The 19,166-nt window shown below is 38.7% G+C and overlaps 1 protein-coding gene across 6 annotated transcripts in view; it reads right to left on the minus strand.

The window, feature by feature from the left end:
- Window positions 1–19,166, minus strand: part of LOC144600488 (transcriptional regulator ATRX-like) — a 180,897-nt gene that overhangs the window by 41,418 nt on the left and 120,313 nt on the right. For all 6 annotated transcript variants that reach the window (XM_078412131.1, XM_078412132.1, XM_078412129.1 and 3 more), the window contains 5 exons: window positions 10,405–10,535; window positions 9,377–9,465; window positions 6,045–6,211; window positions 5,556–5,709; window positions 3,167–3,267 (listed from right to left, as the gene is read on the minus strand). In XM_078412131.1, coding sequence (XP_078268257.1) covers window positions 3,167–3,267; window positions 5,556–5,709; window positions 6,045–6,211; window positions 9,377–9,465; window positions 10,405–10,535 — 642 coding nt within the window. The remainder of the gene's footprint in view (window positions 1–3,166; window positions 3,268–5,555; window positions 5,710–6,044; window positions 6,212–9,376; window positions 9,466–10,404; window positions 10,536–19,166) is intronic.

The raw sequence follows: 19,166 nt of genomic DNA on the forward strand, positions 1-19,166 counted from the left end.
AACCTAATACCAGATGTATAAGCAAAATTCAGCTGATGACTATAGGCATGGGTTAACTAACCTAAACGTTGAATAAATAAACTTTAACCCCAATGTTAATACTTCAAATCTCTTTAAGGATGAAGACATATACATTTACAGCAAGAGGCCACTCAGCCCATCACATTCATAATATAGGATCAGGACCTTTGGCTTTGAATCTGCCCAGGCACTCCAGGTGATCATGGCTGCTCATCTTTCCCATTACTGAATTCCTGCTCTCTTCCCACACCCTATCTTGCATTTTGCAACTGGAAAATTTCCTCCCGATCTAAAGATATTTAGCACATTGTATCTACAGTTCTGTCGGAGCAAATAACCATTTGAGCAACAGAATTTCTAATTTTAGTCCTAAATCTTTTGCTCTGTAACCTGAGATTTGACCCCTCATTCCAGACAGGGGGAAACATCCTTCTCACACCCAATCTGTCTAGCCCTGTCAAACATGTAAGACTCAATTAAATCCCCTCTCATTCTTCTAAGCTCTAGTGAATACAAACCTAGTCAACTTAATCTCTTTTTGTACTGTAGTCTTGCCATCCCAGGAATCAGTCTGGTGAACCTTTGCTGCACTTCCTTTATGGCAAGTATATACTTGGGTAAAGAGACCACAACTTGCACAATACTCCAGGTGTGGTTTCAACAAGGTCTTGTATAACGGTAGCAAGTCATACTTGTTCCTGCACTGAACTCTGTGTATTTTAAGAGGCCAAATACCAGATAAGCAACTAAAATTATTCACTCCAATCTTACTTCTCAGACTGTAGTCTTCAGTTTAGTTTTAATTTAAAAGATAGAGCATGGAAACAGGCCCTACAGCCCACCAAGTCCGCGCCGACCAACATTCACCCTTAAGGATAGCGAAGTAGGGGGTATGGGGAGAGGGCAGGAACGGGGTACTGATTGAGAATGATCAGCCATGATCACATTGAATGGCGGTGCTGGCTCGAAGGGCCGAATGGCCTCCTCCTGCACCTATTGTCACCCCGTACACTAGTTCTGTCCTACACTCTAGGGGCAATTTAGAGAAGTCAATGAACCCACAAATGGAATGCATGAGGAAACTGAAGCACCCCAAAACCCACGCAAAGAACGTGCAAACTCCACACAGACAACACCCATAGTCAAGATTGAACCCAGATCTCTGGCGCTGTAGGGCAGCAACTCTGCTGCTGCACCACTGTGCTGCCCTAGTCCTATAGAATTCAGCAGGTAGTTGAGTTCTGAAAAATTGCGACAAATGTTATTTTGCCTTAACTGTCATTGCAAAAGCATTTTGTAGCCCCCCAGTCCTTTTTAGGTAAAACCAAATTCTTCAAGTTACATCTAAGACCCTTAGTTATTGACAACCTTGGTAAGGAAGATAGATCTGTCTCATTTAAATCACTCTGTTTTATACATCTCAATAAAAATGTACCTCTCTGCATTCACCGTTCCCATCTTTCTCTTTACCCACCAGTCCCACCTCGCTTTGAAAATAAACAATACCAGTTTAGACAACATTTCTTCAACTAAAATCTTTCAGGCGTAGCAATATCCAAATAAATCATCTTCATAACTTCCATAGTGTTAGCACACCTTTCCTATTACATGAGAACTGCATTCAAATTGTCTAGGACTTCGGCTTCATATAGGTTTACAATAACCTTCACACCAACTCAACCAATAAAGTACCTCGTATACTTTTATTTTAACCAGCTTATCTAATTAGTCTGACAACTTCACGGACATGGAAAAATTCAGCCCAAAGTCCCTCTACACTTTTAATTTCCTTCTTTGTTTGTCACACTGCTCCAAAAGCCTTATGTATAACCTTTTGATGGAGTTCCACTGTTGATCGATACCTTCCTATAATATACAGCTTTCTTCCTCTACAAACACCAAGCCAAGTTTAGCTGTATCTACAAACTTTTTACTCATGTCTAACACATTTATGCCTATAACTAAAAGTTGTGGGATCTGTGAAACGCAACAGCAAATTACCTCCGTGTCACTAAAAAAAAGCTTTATATTTTCCTTTCTACCACTGAGACAAAGCCCTTCTTCCTTGGATCCTTTTATTAAGTTTGACTACCACAGGGATTTTTGTCAGATACAGTAAAATTCAGTTAATCCTGCATAATTTGGTGGTTAGATTTTTTGAACTACTGGATGACACTGATTTTCTAAAGTGAAGGAACATGCAATCATACTATAAGGATAAGAATAGGCTCAAATTTCGGTTTTCAACTCTGTTAATTTTCTTCAAAAACCTCAGGAAGGCAAAAGAAAACTTCTACATTGCCCAATTTTAATGAAATGTGAAAATAACTCCTCCTTGATATATCTTGGAATAACTCTTTGGGTATTTAGCATTTAATACTCCAGTCCGTTTGTGCAATTGTCCACATGTATGAGACTCCCAACAAGGTTAACAAAAACTCTCAATAATAGTGGTATGGTAATCAGACTGGTGCAGAAAATTGTTCAAAATATCAAATAGTCAGGATTGTAATCAAAGAGACATGATTAACATGTGGGGATGTTTTCAGTCATTTACCCTAAATGATATCCGAGAATGGCAATTTTAGTATGGTTACAAATCTCCAGGCCCATATTTACATCTGTGGAAGGCATGGTGAATATCATCAAGGATGGTTGGTGGAGGCAGAGTGTGCATAAAAAGGAATAGTGAATCCTCAAAAGATATTACCCATTGAGTTGCACCGATACACTATCAACTGTTTTAGATGTTGCCATGGCAGTACCGTACTTTTTAAGTCCATATCATATAAGGCAGGCAGGTTCTAGATTTAACATTTCATCCTTCTCCAAGTTGATAAAAGTTCTCAAATTAACATTTAAAAAGTATATGAACTTGTGTAGATTAAAGAGCAAGAAGTGATAAACAAATGAACATGCATGCGAAATAGAGTATTAGAGCACCAATATGAGGAGGTTCCTTTGAGCAATGAATCCTACAGGAGTACCAGAAAGTGCTTTTTAAAATTAGTTTCATGCAAGCACTACTACTTTCATTAATCTGAAATTAAATTAAAATAGATTACAAAACTGGGTAATACTTTCTGTAATACAGAGATCATACCACAAGTTATCTTGGAGGATTAGATGGATGGCATAAGATTACCTTTATAAATATTATTTTTCCCTTCTGACTTTTCTTTACTTGCCATTTCCAGAAAGTCTTCTATCAAATCCAATGATATCAGTGATTGGCTGAAGACAAGTCTGAAATAAAATTAAAATATTGTCGACTTTACTCAATTACACCAATCATTTTTTCACTCGCTTTTGCAGTAGTCAATATATTTGATTTCAAAAATAATAAATTGGTCAAGGAGTGGGAAGAAGTTACAGAATAATTGGTATTATTTTTGAGTAATGTTAAAGATCAAAGTCTACATTACTGTACACTTTACTGTAAAGAAACTACCCGACTAAATAATCCCCAATATTGTTATTGAAAACTAGGGAGAAGAGCATGTCAAATTGAAATTAGTAATACTTTTGTCATATTTAATGAATTTGCTTTGCTTGCTTTAAAGTCAATTTAAAAATGGAGGTTACCTGACCAATTTAAAACCTCAAATTGCAAGGAAGAGCAACATGCAGAACAACTGCAGTCTTACAAATAACTAAATCTTCATACAAGAACTCAATAAATCCACAGGGAATAAAGCAAAACATTCAATCACAAATGCCTGACCAAATAATTCTTTACTTTGTTCACAATACTGGCAACTGCAAGCTTTTTCAATCAAATTGTTGTAGATTTCAGCTCCACGATATATATAGTGCAACAACAACTTGGTCGGCTCATTGGATGGAGTGTACGATCACCACAAAATAATTAAAGATTAGGAGTAAAACAATGAAATAGTTGATACGTGACGGTTAATAATACCTGCTTTGAGTAAAAGTATCAGAAAAATACCATTTGCCACTCAATGACTGTAAGGCAGTAATTAAGCATTGCTCATAAAAACTGCTTCTGTATGATTAACTGGAGTCAGTAATTACAAAAATTTAGAGATAACCATGTTGTGTACTTGTGAGAAATCAACCTGCTGAATATCTTGGAAACTGCAAAGAAAATAACCCTTTGTTTGAAAGGCCATCAAACTGAAACATAAGCTGGTTCTCTCAGAATTTGCCTGACCTATGAAATATTTGTAGCATTCTCTGCTATTTCGGATTTGCCACAAATAAAAGGTGTTTTGTATTCTCAGTTCCAGCACTATATTTTTCCCCTCTCATCCATTCTTTCTATCTTTCTATTTACATTTTCTCCAGATAGATGAAGTAAGACAATCATCCTCTTTCAGTTGGTACCACTTTTAATGTTATTCCGTTTCTCAATCTCCATCTATCAGATGTTCTCTTTCTTCCCTCTGTCCTATTCAGAGCAACATAAAACAATTGATTTCTCACCTCTCCAGTCTGATGAAAGGCCATTATCCAAAAATGTGTTTCCCCCATCTGTGTGATTTGATGCTCATTTTGTTATTATTTAAATTAATTCATTTTTATTTATAAAATATCCAACTGAGGCAAACAAAATGGCATATCTGGATTCTCAAAAAAATATGGCTGCTGCAAAATAAGGGGTCCATTATTTCTCGACAACACAAAAGACCAGGCGCCTCATTGAGTCTATGCAGGCTACCTGCCTATCCATTCATCCCACCCCCTTCCTCGACATATTTCTCTATAATCTATTCTTCTACTGCCTCCCCACTGATTCACTTACAATCCACATACCCTGGGGGCATTTTATAGTTGCCCAGTAGCACTTTTCTGCTCGTCTTTAGGATGTTGGAGGAAACCAGACAATCCAAGGGGAACCCACCAGTCACAGAGAATGTGCTCACTTACCACAGAAAACCCCCTAGATGGGCTTCAAATCTAAGTCACTGTTGGTGTTTGATTGAGTATTTTAGATTAATTTATTACGTCAACCTGCTGTTAGGATAGATAAAATTGACCATATAACTCTTGTAGATACAGCTTTAGCTGCAGAATATTCCCCCTTTCTTGAAGGCAACAAACTATTACAAACAATACTGTGCGTTTTCATCCCCAGATGTGGTAGATATTATTGTGATATAAGGAACTGCAGATGCTGGTTTACAAAAAAAGACTGGAGCAACTCAGCAGGCCAGGCAGCATCTCTGGAGAACATGGACAGGTGACTTTTCTGGTCAGGACCCTTCTTCAGAGTGACTGTAGAGGAGATAGAAAGCTAGAAAAGAGAGCTGGTAGATAATATTGTTCAGCAGACACATCTCAAAATGTTACAGATCTCCCCATTGCTGACCAGAGAGCACTATCTTTCATTGTCATTGACACATGACAGATTATTTTGCCCTCGACATTTGGAAGCTGCACAAAGCTGACAAAATGAAATGGGGAAATGTAGCGGAATTAAAACAAAGATTAAGTCATACTATCTTCAGAGAGGACACTCTCTAAACCAGTAATACGTTGTGGTTTATAATGAAGTGATGCTCACTTACATTTTTTCTCCTTTTTCTTCTGACATGTATAGAATTTCAAACAAGATGGACATTTTCCCTGAATGGTGAAGTATTTCTGCATCAGCATCAGTAATGAATTCTTTGTACCAGTCAGCAGCAGGACTACCTGGATTGGTAACAGCGGGAGGCTTCACTGCAAGAACCAAAATTGACATCACGTGAAATATATTTACAGTATGGTGGACCACATATAGGACATAAAGTGAATTATGTAACACACAATACCACTGACTATGAAGTCAGATTATTATTTTACAACCATCGATGTTCTAGCTTCTGTTTGTTTCAAATTTGTATAAAAAATATTGGCCCCATAGCAATTGTAAAGACATATCACATTAAATCAATTCTATTTATCTAAACACAGTATTGTCCTATACATTGACATTTTATACATTGATTTGTGAATTATACAAATATTTAGAAGTTTCACACTAACACCATTCAAATAATAAACTAAATTCTCACCCTCTTCGATTTTCGCAATAGTAGGTTCTGCAATTTTATCTTCTGTACTTCCTTCCCCTCCACCACGTGATCTTGAATTCCAGACTTTGATCACTTCTACATCATTGTCACTGCCACTTTCCTTAGAGCTGCTTTCATTTTTCTTTCCACGCTTTTTTTTCTTTTTACTATATTTTATACAGTTAAAGTAATGAGTGGAGCACACATCTCTTTATTATGGTATTACAATCAGTTTCTGCAACACATTCCCAATCACACTATTTATAACAGCATAAAATCCTAACACATGAAATGCTAAAAAATTCAAAAAAGATTAATTATTGCCTAATGTTTACACAAACTTTGCGTCATACAATCAGAGCTGTACAGAACAGAAATAGCCCTTCAGTCTAATGTGTCCAAGCTGACAAACCTTTACTATCCATCTACCCAGGCCTTTTCTTAATGTTCTATTTGTACCCAGCACTACTACATCCTCTGGCAACTTATTTCACCATCTGTGTGAAAATGTTGCCCCCTCAGATCCCTACTAAATCTTCCCTCGCTCACCTTCAACCCAAGCCCTCTAGTTTTAGCGACACACAAAATGCTGGAGTAACTCAGTGGGTCAGGCAGCATCTCTGGTGAAAATGGACAAGTGGCATTTCAGGTCAGTATAGAAGGGTCCCAACCCGAAACATCACTTGTCCATTTTGCAAGTATTTTGTGTCTATCTTTGGTATAAACCAGCATTTACAGTTCCTTTTTATTACCCTTTGGCAGGTGATTGGACAAAGGCCTGAAATGAAAAGACAAAAAAATGTGATAAAAGGATAGAAGCAGCATGAAATTTGAAGCCAGAGGGAGGAAAATAGGTGGCAGGGGACAGGGTGAAGGGAGAAGTGAGTGGGCATCCAGATGGGGCACAGGGAAAGGAAGGGGGAAAAAGGGTGGGGGTGGGGGGGTAGAAGAGGGAAAATGGAGGGTAAATGGAGGTTAATTACCTAAAATTGGAGAATTTAATATTCATACCGTTGGCTTACAAGCCAAGCAAAAATTTAGTTGCTGATCCTCCAGTTTGCATGTGGCCTCACTCTGGCAATGGAGGAGGCTAGACCATTGGGTAAAGGAAACCAAATCAGGAGCAGTGCCCTAGTTTACCGTCTCAAAATGCGAAACCTCACATTTATCTAAATTAAACTCTTCTGCCATTTCTTGGCCCACTGGCCCAGTTGATCAGAATCCCGTGGTAATCATACAGTGCCCTCCATAATGTTTGGGACAAAGACCCATCATTTATTTATTTTCCTCTGTACTCCACAATTTGAGATTTGTAAAATAGAAAAATTTACATGTGGTTAAAGTACACAGCCAGATTTTAATAAAGGCCATTTTTATACATTTTGGTTTCACCATGTAGAAATTACAGCAGTTTTTATACATAGTCCCCCCCATTTCAGGGCACCATAAAGTTTGGGACACAGCAATGTCATGTAAATGAAAGTAGTCATGTTTAGTATTTTGTTGCATATCCTTTGCATGCAATGACTACTTGAAGTCTCCGATTCATGAACATCACCAGTTGCTGGGTGTCTTCTCTGGTGATGCTCGGCCAGGCCTGTATTGCAGCCATCTTTAGCTTATGCTTGTTTTGGGGGCTAGTCCCCTTCAGCTTTCTCTTCAGCACATAAAATCATGCTCAATTGGGTTCAGACCGGGTGATTGACTTTGCCACTTAAGAATTGACCATTTTTTAGCTTTGAAAAACGCCTTTGTTGCTTTAGCAGTATGTTTGGGACCATTGCCTGCTGTAAAATGAACCGCCGGCCAATGAGTTTTGAGGCATTTGTTTGAACTTGAGCAAATAGGACGTGTCTATACACTTCAGAATTCATTATACTACTACCATCAGCAGTTGTATCATCAATGAAGATAAGTGAGCCAGTACCTTCAGCAGTACCTTGTTTGGATCTTGGGCAGTTCCTTCTCTCCTCCATACTTTGCTCTTGCCATCACTCTGATATAAGTTAACCTTCGTCTCATCTGTCCACAAGACCTTGTTCCAGAACTGTGGTTGCTTCTTGGCAAACTGTGCCTGGCCATCCTATTTTTGCAGCTCACCAGTGGTTTGCATCTTGCAGTGTAGCCTCTGTATTTCTGTTCATGAAGTCTTCTATGGGCAATGACAAATCCACACCTGACTCCTGAAGAGTTTCTGATCTGTCGGACAGTTGTTTGGGGATTATTCTTTCTTATAGAGACAATTCTTCTGTCATCAGCTGTGGAGGTCTTCCTTGGCCTGCCAGTCCCTTTGCAATTAGTAAGCTTACTAGTGCTCTCTTTCTTCTTAATGATGTTCCAAACAGTCGATTTTGGTAAGCCTAAGGTTTGGTTGATGTCTCTAACAATTTTATTCTTGTTTCTCAGTCTCATAATGGCTTCTTTGACTTTCATTGGCACAACTTTGGTCTTCATGATGATAAACAACAATAAAAGTTTCCAAAGATGATGGAAAGACTGGAGGAAAGACTAGGTGCTGAGAGCTCTCTTATACCTGCATTAAGGAAGCATTTAAACACACCTGAGCAATTACTGTGAAGCGATGTGTCCCAAACATTATGGCGCTCTAAAATGGGGGGACGATGTATATACTCAGCTGTAATTTCTACATGGTGAAACCAAAATGTGTAAAAATGGCCTTTATTAAAATCTAACAATGTGCATTTTAACCACATCTGATTTTTTAAAAATTACAAATCTCAAATTGTGGAGTACAGAGGCAAATAAATAAATGATGGGTCTTTGTCCCAAACATTTTTGAGGGCACCGTAGATTACCTTCATCGCTGTCCATTGTATGCCTAATTTTTGTGCCATTGGCAAACTTACTAACTAAGCCACTTACATTCACATCCAATTTGTTAATGTAGATAACGAACAATAATGGACCCAGCACAGATTCCTTTGGTACACTACGTATTACAGGCCTCCCATCAGAAAAACAACCTACCACAATTTATTTCCTATCTTTAACCAATTTTGTATCCAATTGGCTACCACCATGGAGCTGGGTGGTAGAAAAACCCAAGCGAAACATAAACAACTGCACAGTTCACTTAGGCCTTTTCTGCACTTGTAAGAATATTGTTCTCCACTATCCAAGTAGTTTTACTCCCCTGTACATCCAAAAGTCCAAAAGTACTCAATATTTTACCATTTTACATTATAAATAGAATAACTAGGTTTAATTTAACTATTAAACCTGGCAAAATTGTAGAATTACATTGAACTGAAATATTATAAAAGTACAATATGATTTTGAGTTTAGTAAATATAGATAAGAAAAAGAAACACCTTTTATCATCTTCTGAGGAAGGACTCATTGAAGTCTCATCAGAGTCTGATGCAATGAATTCATCCATACTGTCCTCATCAAAGTATCCCTATACAAATAGAAATAAATTGGTTATTGTTAACGTTTACTTCATCACACAACTTTCCTTTTACAAACTCCCTCAATGTTGCTGCTCTGTATCCTAGATCACCCTACCCAACTACACAGTGGATGTAACTTTATCAAAATTAATGCAGGGAATCAATATAGTAGTTTCTCCCCACTTTCGCAGGGAATTTGGAATGGGCAATAAAAGCTGGATTTGCCAGTAACATCCAGATGCAAGAAAATATTTGTCTTAGAAATGGAAGTGTTCAGTTTCCACTATCTTTCACTATTTGAAAAATGGTAATGACGTATAATTTTATTTAAAATTATTAATTAAATTCCAATTTTACAGGTGTCATGTGTCACTTGAACTCTGGTTTCTGGGTTGTCAGTCCAAAACGCTAGATTATTAACTACTGCAGAATCATTATTGCAAACTGTGCTGCAAATCAGTGTATTCTGATTAAACACTTCACACAGGATGGACAAACCATTCTACAGCATAACTCACTGGGATTACTGCAAGTGAGTTTGATATTTACATATATCTAATGTGCTTATCATTCAAGGCAGATGCTGCAATCTGGAGTATCTGTTTGGATTTATTTTTCAAATAACTCTTTAAACATGACACAAATTTCAATCTGTTATATGTTGCACCAAGATGCAATCCTATCAGATGTTTTTCAGAATGACCAACTTTTTAACGTATAACTGCCATAAAACAAAAAACACAGTAAATGATGACAATTGTCCTATCTTTATTTGTATTTATAATGAATGTCTCTTGCTATCCACTTTGCTGCTGTAACACTGCAAATTTCCCCGCAGTGGGACAAATAAAAGGAATATATTATTATTATTATATATTTTGAACTTCAGTGAAAAATGCCACAACTGAAAAAAATAACACCAATGGAATTCACTGTTTTTACTGTACCTTGTTTTCTTTACTGATGTAGTCCAACTGCAAACACCAAGGATGGGTCCATATCCTACTCAACATTTGAAAATCTTGAAAGAGTCTGGTTCCAGTTTTACCCCTTCCACCTTCATTACTATTTCCTACAGCTGAAAGCAAAGTTAGTAATCTTAATAGATTTACATATTTTTCAAACTATGTAATTTCTATTGTATCAACAGCTAAAGATATCAATTTTCTCTGCACACATTAATCCATCAATTGATAATGAGACTTTTAAACCACTATGTAAGTATCATATCATATCATATCATATATATACAGCCGGAAACAGGCCTTTTCGGCCCTCCAAGTCCGTGCCGCCCAGCGATCCCCGTACATTAACATTATCCTACACCCACTAGGGACAATTTTTACATTTACCCAGCCAATTAACCTACATACCTGTACGTCTTTGGAGTGTGGGAGGAAACCGAAGATCTCGGAGAAAACCCACGCAGGTCACGGGGAGAAGTACATTTAATATATTTCTTTTATGCAATTGACTTTTTTCTAATAAAGTGCCAACTCAGTTACAATCCGGAGAAAAATCAGAATAATTTAAGCATAGCATTTATTTGAAACTGATATAATGTTTAGTCCAAAATTAATAATTAACAACTGTCCTTGATGGGAGGTGCTTCAAGTTAATGGTTGAGAGCTGCAAGTTCCTTGGAGTTAATATCATCAACGATCTGTCACAGCAATCACATTGAAGACAGTACACCAATGTCTCTACTTCCTGAGGAGAATGAGGAAATTTAGCATGTCTCCAATGATTCTTACAAGTTTCTACTGATGCACCATTAAAGCATACTATCAGGTTGCATCACAGCTTGGTTTGGGAACAGCTCTGCCCAAGACCACAAGAAACTGCAGAGATATGTAGATGCAGCCCAGTATATCACACAAACCAGACTCACCACCATTGACTCATCTACACTTTACACTGCTTCAGAAAAGCAGTCAACATAATCAAAGACTTGTCCAACCCCGGACATTCATTCCCCCCCCCCCCTGCTCAGATCAAGCAGAAGATACAGAAGCTTGAAAGCACCCACTACATACGCAGGAACAGCTTCTTCCCTTTTAATCAAGCATCTGAACAGTCCTTTCATAAGAAAGGGTACCGTCCTATTCACCTCAACCCCATTGTGGACATTGAACTGTCCCTATGGAACTGGTGCACTACAATTGTAGTGCATTTTGCACCTTCCCCATTGCTTTACCCATTGTACTTGAGTTAGACTTGATTGCATTAAAGCTTAGTATTAGCCAGACCTCCCAACATTTGTCCAAAATTTACATCAAAATTCATAACATGGCGCGTAATGCAACTTTTCAGCAAAAAAAAAAGTATGCACACCAAATGCGCGTACACATTGCGCTACATTCACGTGTGAGAAACGACTATTATTTCCAACAGTCTAGTTCTTGGACTACATGTACAATGTCAGGCCTATCATAAGTATATTCTACTATTATAGAAAGGTTATTGAACAGAAATACCTTTTACAAAGAAAAAATTGTTTTGTTTTGTTTTTTCTATTTGCTTTTTCCATACACATCCCAATTCTCTTGGTATTGAATAAAAGAACAATGGTCATAAAATGTATGACTAAGTTATGAAGAAAAAGTTTCATTTAAAAAACTGCACATACCTAATTTAATTGAAGACATACTTGCTCCAGTGGTCTTCAACAGCAAATCACAATGGTCCATGTCCCCCCCAACCCTACTCCCCCCACCCCTCCTCTCCCCACTCCCCTCCCCCTTACTCCCCCCCACCCCTCCCCCAAATCCACTCCCCCACCCCCCTCTCTGCCCCTCCCTTCCTCCATCCCCCTGACCCCCACTCCCCCGCACCCTAACCCCCTCCCCCCCATCCCCTCTCAACACCAACGGGCCTCACGCTCCGCAGCGAGGCGAGGCCAGTGGCGAGAGGCGAGGCCGGGCGAGCGGTGAGGTGAGGCCGGGCCAGCGGCGAGGCGAGGCCGGGCGAGCGACGAGGCGAGGCTGGGCCAGCGACGAGGCAAGACCAGCGGTGAGACGAGGCGAGTACAGCGGCGAGGTGAGGCGAGGCGAGGCGAGTACAGCGGCAAGGTGAGACCAGCGGCGAGGCCGGGCCAGGGCGGGGCGAAGCAAGCGGCAAGGCATGTGTTTTGCGGAAAAATGTGTGGCGAAATCGGAATGGCGGAAATGAAATAAGAAAGTGGAAAGTTTCCGCCAAATTCGTAAGGGTTGGGAGGTCTGTATTATCTGATCTGATTGGATAGCATGTTAAAATACTTTTAACTGTAACTCGGTATATGTGACATGGTTTCCGCAATATTAGAACTCTTGTTCAATATTTATCCATGAATGAATTGCAATTTTCCCCATTGGACATGAGAAAACTGAATATTCTCCAATCTTTACCACTAATTCCATTTAAATTTCCCTTCTCTTCCCAAGTGTCTTACAAAATATCTATTATTATACCATCAATAAAATAGATTATATATTCATCACATTTACTGCCTGTGGGACATTACTCTGGACAAATTACAAATGTTACAACAGCAAGTAAACTTGACAAAACGTACATTGCCCGCAAGACACTTCGCATTCGAAGGTAGGGAATGGCATATCAAATTTGTTATTTCCAATAACAATACTATCTTCATCTAGATATGCAGCTGAAATTCATCTCCCTTTATTTCCAACACTCTTATCTTCTCTTCCCCCCCACCCCCACAGGTTTCTGGTGAATCATCAAGCCTTTGGCTAATCATCACATCTTAATTTTTTTGGGTTTCGTAGAATGTACTTTTATATTATATATAAATATAGATAGCCATGTGTTTGCTTGCTTGCTTCCTCCCAGGCAAGTTTAGCAAATAGGGTGTACTGTGGGGAAAAATAATAATATTTTCCCTGCCAGTTTGCATCACTGTGGGGCAGAGATCCAGGTGCATGGTTCATGAACAGTTAATCTAAACAGGTCCCGTGAGTAATAAGGAAAGCTAACAGAATGTTATCATTTATTGCTAAGGAACTAAATGACAAAATTATAAATATGTTATACTGCAGGTTCATAGAGACCATATTTGTCCAAATACAAAGTTGTATGTACAAAAGGATGTTAATGTGCTGAAATCAGCAGATTTCATTGTTAAATAAAGGCTAGGCATCTATTTGCTATAGTTTCTAAGTCAATCCTGGGAGTGAGGGTGAACTTGACTGAAGCACAAAAGATCCTGAGGGGTTTAGAAAGGAAGGTTTTGCAGAGCATGTTCTTTTCCTGTAGCACACTCTGGAACTAGCAATTAATGTTTGAAAATAAGGGGCAAATGGTTTATGACAAGAGTTCATTCTCTCCGCAAAGAGTTCTGTGGCTCGAGGGTCACAATCTCTGAAATTCCAAGGCAAAAGCAGATAGAGACCTGAAAGGAAGAGGTTAATAATTAGTGGAAAAAAATGCAGATTTGGGTTACTATCAGTTTAGTCATGATCTAATTAAATGGTTAGCAGATTTAAGAAGTGGAGTTGCAGATTCCTACCCCAATATATTTGCGTATGGGTGTTTCCGTAAATACGGCACTCAGTTGTGAAACTGAAGGTCTCCAAACTTCCAGGTTATTTTCCTGTTTTTTAATGTAATATTTCCATTGTTTCATATCCTGGATTTTAAGTAGTATATAGACCATGGTGTATAGCCAAAATAATGAGATGAAGCAAAAATAAATCTGTTTTTACAAAGAAAAATAACAGATAGGTCCCTGTGTTTTCTTGCCTTTTTTGTTACATTTTTCAAGCAGGATTTCATCAATTCCTTAGGCTAATTTATACCAGGAAGATTACATTAATTTTGCAATTAAATAACGCTATAAAAGCCAAATTCTGATTATGCTTATGATTTTTATGATTTATCACCCGACTAGATGGTTTTCTGATGCCCAAAATTTTTGCAGTACAACGTGAGTAGCGGTGTCCATTTGGTCACATGTGAAATGTGTGAATTAAAAGGAGAGTAACCGTTTTTATATTTATTGTTTCTTTTTTATTGTTTATATTTTGTGTTTAACCTTTCCATTGAAATACTTAATAATGAATAGAACGTAAAATTATGAAATAAAAATCTAGTTTGCGCACCTAGTTAATTGATGCCTCATTCTGTAGCCCCTCCCGTTGTCAATGCTATCTCTAACTGTTTTTTTTTTGTTGCACTCATCGCGATTTAAAAAAAATTCAAACAGCACGATTATAATGACCCTGGCGTGAACTATGGGCCTCGTGGTGGGTTACTGGCCGACATTTTTGCAAGGGAGCTTAGGAATCAGTAAAAAAGTAAATGTTTTTTTTCCTCAAAATTTGAAAGTATTAAATTTGGGTCAGATTTTGATCACAAATTAGCTCATGGTAATGCTGTGGTATTTCACTATGATTTAATAACTTTCAAATTTGGCCACCCATGTCACAGGTTGGTAACCTTATTTACAGAAACACCCATATTCTCTTTCTGATAAAAGTTTAACAGAGGTTAGAGTGGAGCAGTAGAGAATAATTAATGTACAATCTTGTGAGGATTAAGGAGTGTTGCACTGCTTTGCCAAATTCAAAGAGTAATCATACACACCAATGGATCAATTAAGTCCCCGCTGTGGTATGATCCCCACATAAGATTCCATGTTGTGTACAACATTGTAGAAAGCATTATTGAAATATCACAGGTATGGAAGTTGTTATGAAATAAAAAACAGGGATTTTTTTATGCTGGTAGAATGTAGATGGCAGTGTGCCCAGGAATCTACAATATTACATCTTGTTTTCTATTGTGCGACTTGTCTGAACCCAAACATCTGCAGTGGGATTCTGAAGTTTTCTGATGCTATTATAGGAAGTTGAGAAAATAAAAAACTGTGAGAATCAGGAATATTTGGATCAAACACAAAGAAAATATTAAAATATTAAGTACATACTAAACATAAAAAATAACAGTGCAGAGGAACAGATATCAAGGTGTGCAGAAATAAAAGTGAAAAGTACAAACAGCAAAGCTTTTGCGGGCTAACCAGAAAGATAATACATGATTATAATTGATCCATTTAAAGTGTATAGATACAGGATAAGGGAATAACGTTTAATGCAAGGTAAGCCAGCAAAGTCCAATCAAGGATAGTGCAAGGGTCATCAAAGAGGTAGATAATAGTTGTGGTAAGATGATTCAGTTGCCTTATAACAGCTGGGATGAAACTGTCCCCGAATCTGGAGCTGTGCTTTTTCACACTTCCATACCTTTTGCCTGATGGGAGAGGGGCGAAGAGGGAGAGGCCAGGGTGCAACTCGTCCTTGATGATGCTGCTGGCCTTGCCGAGGCAGCGCGAGGTATAAATTGAGTCAATAGAAGGGAGGTTGGTTTGTGTCTACATTGAGTCAATAGAAGGGAGGATGGTCTGGGCTGTGTCTACAAATCGCTGTGATTTCTTGCGGTCTTGGATGGAGCTGTTCCCAAACCAAGCTGTGATGCATCCTGATAAAAAAAACTTTCTAGGGTGCATCTGTAGAAGTTGATGAGACTTGTTGGGGATGTCAAACTTCCTAAACCTTCTAAGGATGTAGAAGTAGCTCCCTTTTAGCCTGCCAGTCATCTTAAAGAAGTGAACAGCATTAACCATTGTAATTGGTGCCTCTGGTATTGACAAAGGTACTACTTAAATCATAGTAAGAATATTAACTACCCAGAATACTTAAAACAGTTATTTCAATATAATTATGGGAATGCAGCCAAGGTCAGGGTCTGATCTGTAGGCCAGGAACATGGATATGTTTGCCACTGGAGCTAGGGTCCAAATGCTTGTACATTTTCCACTGAATTCACTGGAAAATATATTGTACCGCTTAGAAACTTGCAAGGAAAATGAAACAACAGAGTCTGAATATTAATAGATGCAACATTCAATAGTCCCAAAATACTCCAGCACTGCCAAAGTTCCACAGATGCTGGATTGTTGGAGTTGTAATGTAGTTATAAACTGTATAAATTCTACTGCGTGCATTTCCGGGTAGTCTAATATAGTAAAGATATGAGATATCAAAGAGATAGCTATAATATTTGATTGTAAATTATTTAATTGATTGTCGGTGTGGATCCGGTGGGCTGAAGGGCCTGTTTCTACGCTAAAATAAACTAAAACTAATCATTCAAAGTTTAAAAGAAAGGAGAAATAAATGGTAGAGGTGATGTTGGTGGGTTGCAAGTTGAGTTTTTGAATGAATAAGTAATGAAAAAAAGTTCTAGCAACCAACAAACACTAAACGTGTACTTATTTAAGATGAGCAACAAAGAAGAAATGGAGGAACATGGAATCAGTTTACACAGGATTATTTGAACAAGGCATGCTTTATCATATGTTTTTGTTTAGACGAATCCTAAAATAAATTGAAAGCAAATTTGATGTGATATTGTGCATAAAAAACCCAAATATGGGGTAGAAGCAAATGAACAGAATTAAAAAGAAATCAAAAGCAGCAACTATCACAGGTGGTTCATGAGACGTAAAATACTGAACCCCATTCTGAAATATCAAGACTGCCAACATTTTGTGCAAGTACAAGTTTAACAGCAAAGTCCAAAATTCATTTTAAAAAACATAAATCACATATGCACAAAACAGAAAACATAAAATTGAGAACTGATTAGTTGGAAGACCTCACGTTATTTATTTACCTCTGTACGCCACCATTTGAGATTTGTAATAGAAAAAAAATTACATGTGGTTAAAGTGCACATTGTCAGATTTTATTAAAGGCCATTTTTATACATTTTGGTTTCACCATGAAGAAATTACAGCTGTGTTTATACATAGTCCGTCCCCCCATTTCAGGGCACCATAATGTTTGGGACACGTGGCTTCACAGGCATTTGTAATTGCTCAGGTGTGTTTAATTGCCTCCTTAAGGCAGGTATAAGAGAGCTCTCAGCACCTAGTCTTTCCTCGAGTCTTTCCATCACCTTTGGAAACCTTCATTGCTGTTTATCAACATGAGGACCAAAGTTGCGCCAATGAAAGTCAAAGAAGTCATTATAACACTGAGAAACAAGAATAAAACTGTTAAGAGACATCAGCCAAACCGTAGGTGTACCAAAATCAACTGTTTGAAACATCATTAAGAAGAAAGAGAGCACTGCTGAGCTTACTAATCGCAAAGGGACTGGCAGGCCAAGGAAGACCTCCACAGCTGATGACAGAAGAATTCTCTTTATAATAAAGAAAAATCTCCAAACACCTGTCCGACAGATCAGAAACACTCTTCAGGAGTCAGATGTGGATTTGTCAATGACCACCGTCTGCAGAACGGTGAACAGAAATACAGAAGCTACATTGCAAGATGCAAACCACTGGTTAGCCGCACAAATAGGATGGCCAGGTTACAGTTTGCCAAGAAGTACTTAAAAGAGCAGCCACAGTTCTGGAAAAAGGTCTTGTGGACAGATGAGAAGAAGATTAACTTATATCAGAGTGATGGCAAGAGCAAAGTATGGAGGAGAGAAGGAACTGCACAAAATCCAAAGCATACCACCTCATCTGTGAAATACGGCGGTGGGGGTGTTATGGCCAGGGCATGTATGGATGCTGAAGGTACTGACTCACTTATCTTCATTGATGATACAACTGCTGAGGGTAGTAGCATAATGAATTCTGAAGTGTATAAACACATTCTATCTGCTCAAAATTCAAACAAGTGCCTCAAAACTTATTGGTCGGCGGTTTATTCTACAGCAAGACAATGATCCCAAACATACTGCTAAAGCAACAAAGGAGTTTTTCAAAGCTAAAAAATGGCCAATTCTTGAGTGGCCAAGTCAATCACTCGATCTGAACCCAATTGAACATGCCTTTTATTTGCTGAAAAGAAAACGGAAGGGGACTAGCCCCCAAAACAAGCATAAGCTAAAGATGACTGCAATACATGCCTGGCAGAGCATCACCAGAGAAGACACCCAACAACTGGTGATGTCCATGAATCGCAGACTTCAAGCAGTCATTGCATTCAATAGACAATAGACAATAGGTGCAGGAGTAGGCCATTCAGCCCTTCGAGCCAGCACCGCCATTCAATGCGATCATGGCTGATCACTCTCAATCAGTACCCCGTTCCTGCCTTCTCCCCATACCCCCTAACTCCGCTATCCTTAAGAGCTCTATCCAACTCTCTCTTGAAAGCATCCAACGAACTGGCCTCCACTGCCTTCTGAGGCAGAGAATTCCACACCTTCACCACCCTCTGACTGAAAAAGTTCTTCCTCATCTCCGTTCTAAATGGCCTACCCCTTATTCTTAAACTGTGGCCCCTTGTTCTGGACTCCCCCAACATTGGGAACATGTTATCTGCCTCTAATGTGTCCAATCCCCTAATTATCTTATATGTTTCAATAAGATCCCCCCTCATCCTTCTAAATTCCAGTGTATACAAGCCCAATCGCTCCAGCCTTTCAACATACGACAGTCCCGCCATTCCGGGAATTAACCTAGTGAACCTACGCTGCACGCCCTCCACAGCAAGAATATCCTTCCTCAAATTTGGAGACCAAAACTGCACACAGTACTCCAGGTGCGGTCTCACCAGGGCCCGGTACAACTGTAGAAGGACCTCTTTGCTCCTATACTCAACTCCTCTTGTTACGAAGGCCAACATTCCATTGGCTTTCTTCACTGCCTGCTGTACCTGCATGCTTCCTTTCATTGACTGATGCACTA

This window comes from Rhinoraja longicauda, chromosome 15 (assembly GCF_053455715.1).
Source record: "Rhinoraja longicauda isolate Sanriku21f chromosome 15, sRhiLon1.1, whole genome shotgun sequence".
Classification (NCBI taxonomy): Eukaryota; Metazoa; Chordata; class Chondrichthyes; order Rajiformes; family Arhynchobatidae; genus Rhinoraja; species Rhinoraja longicauda.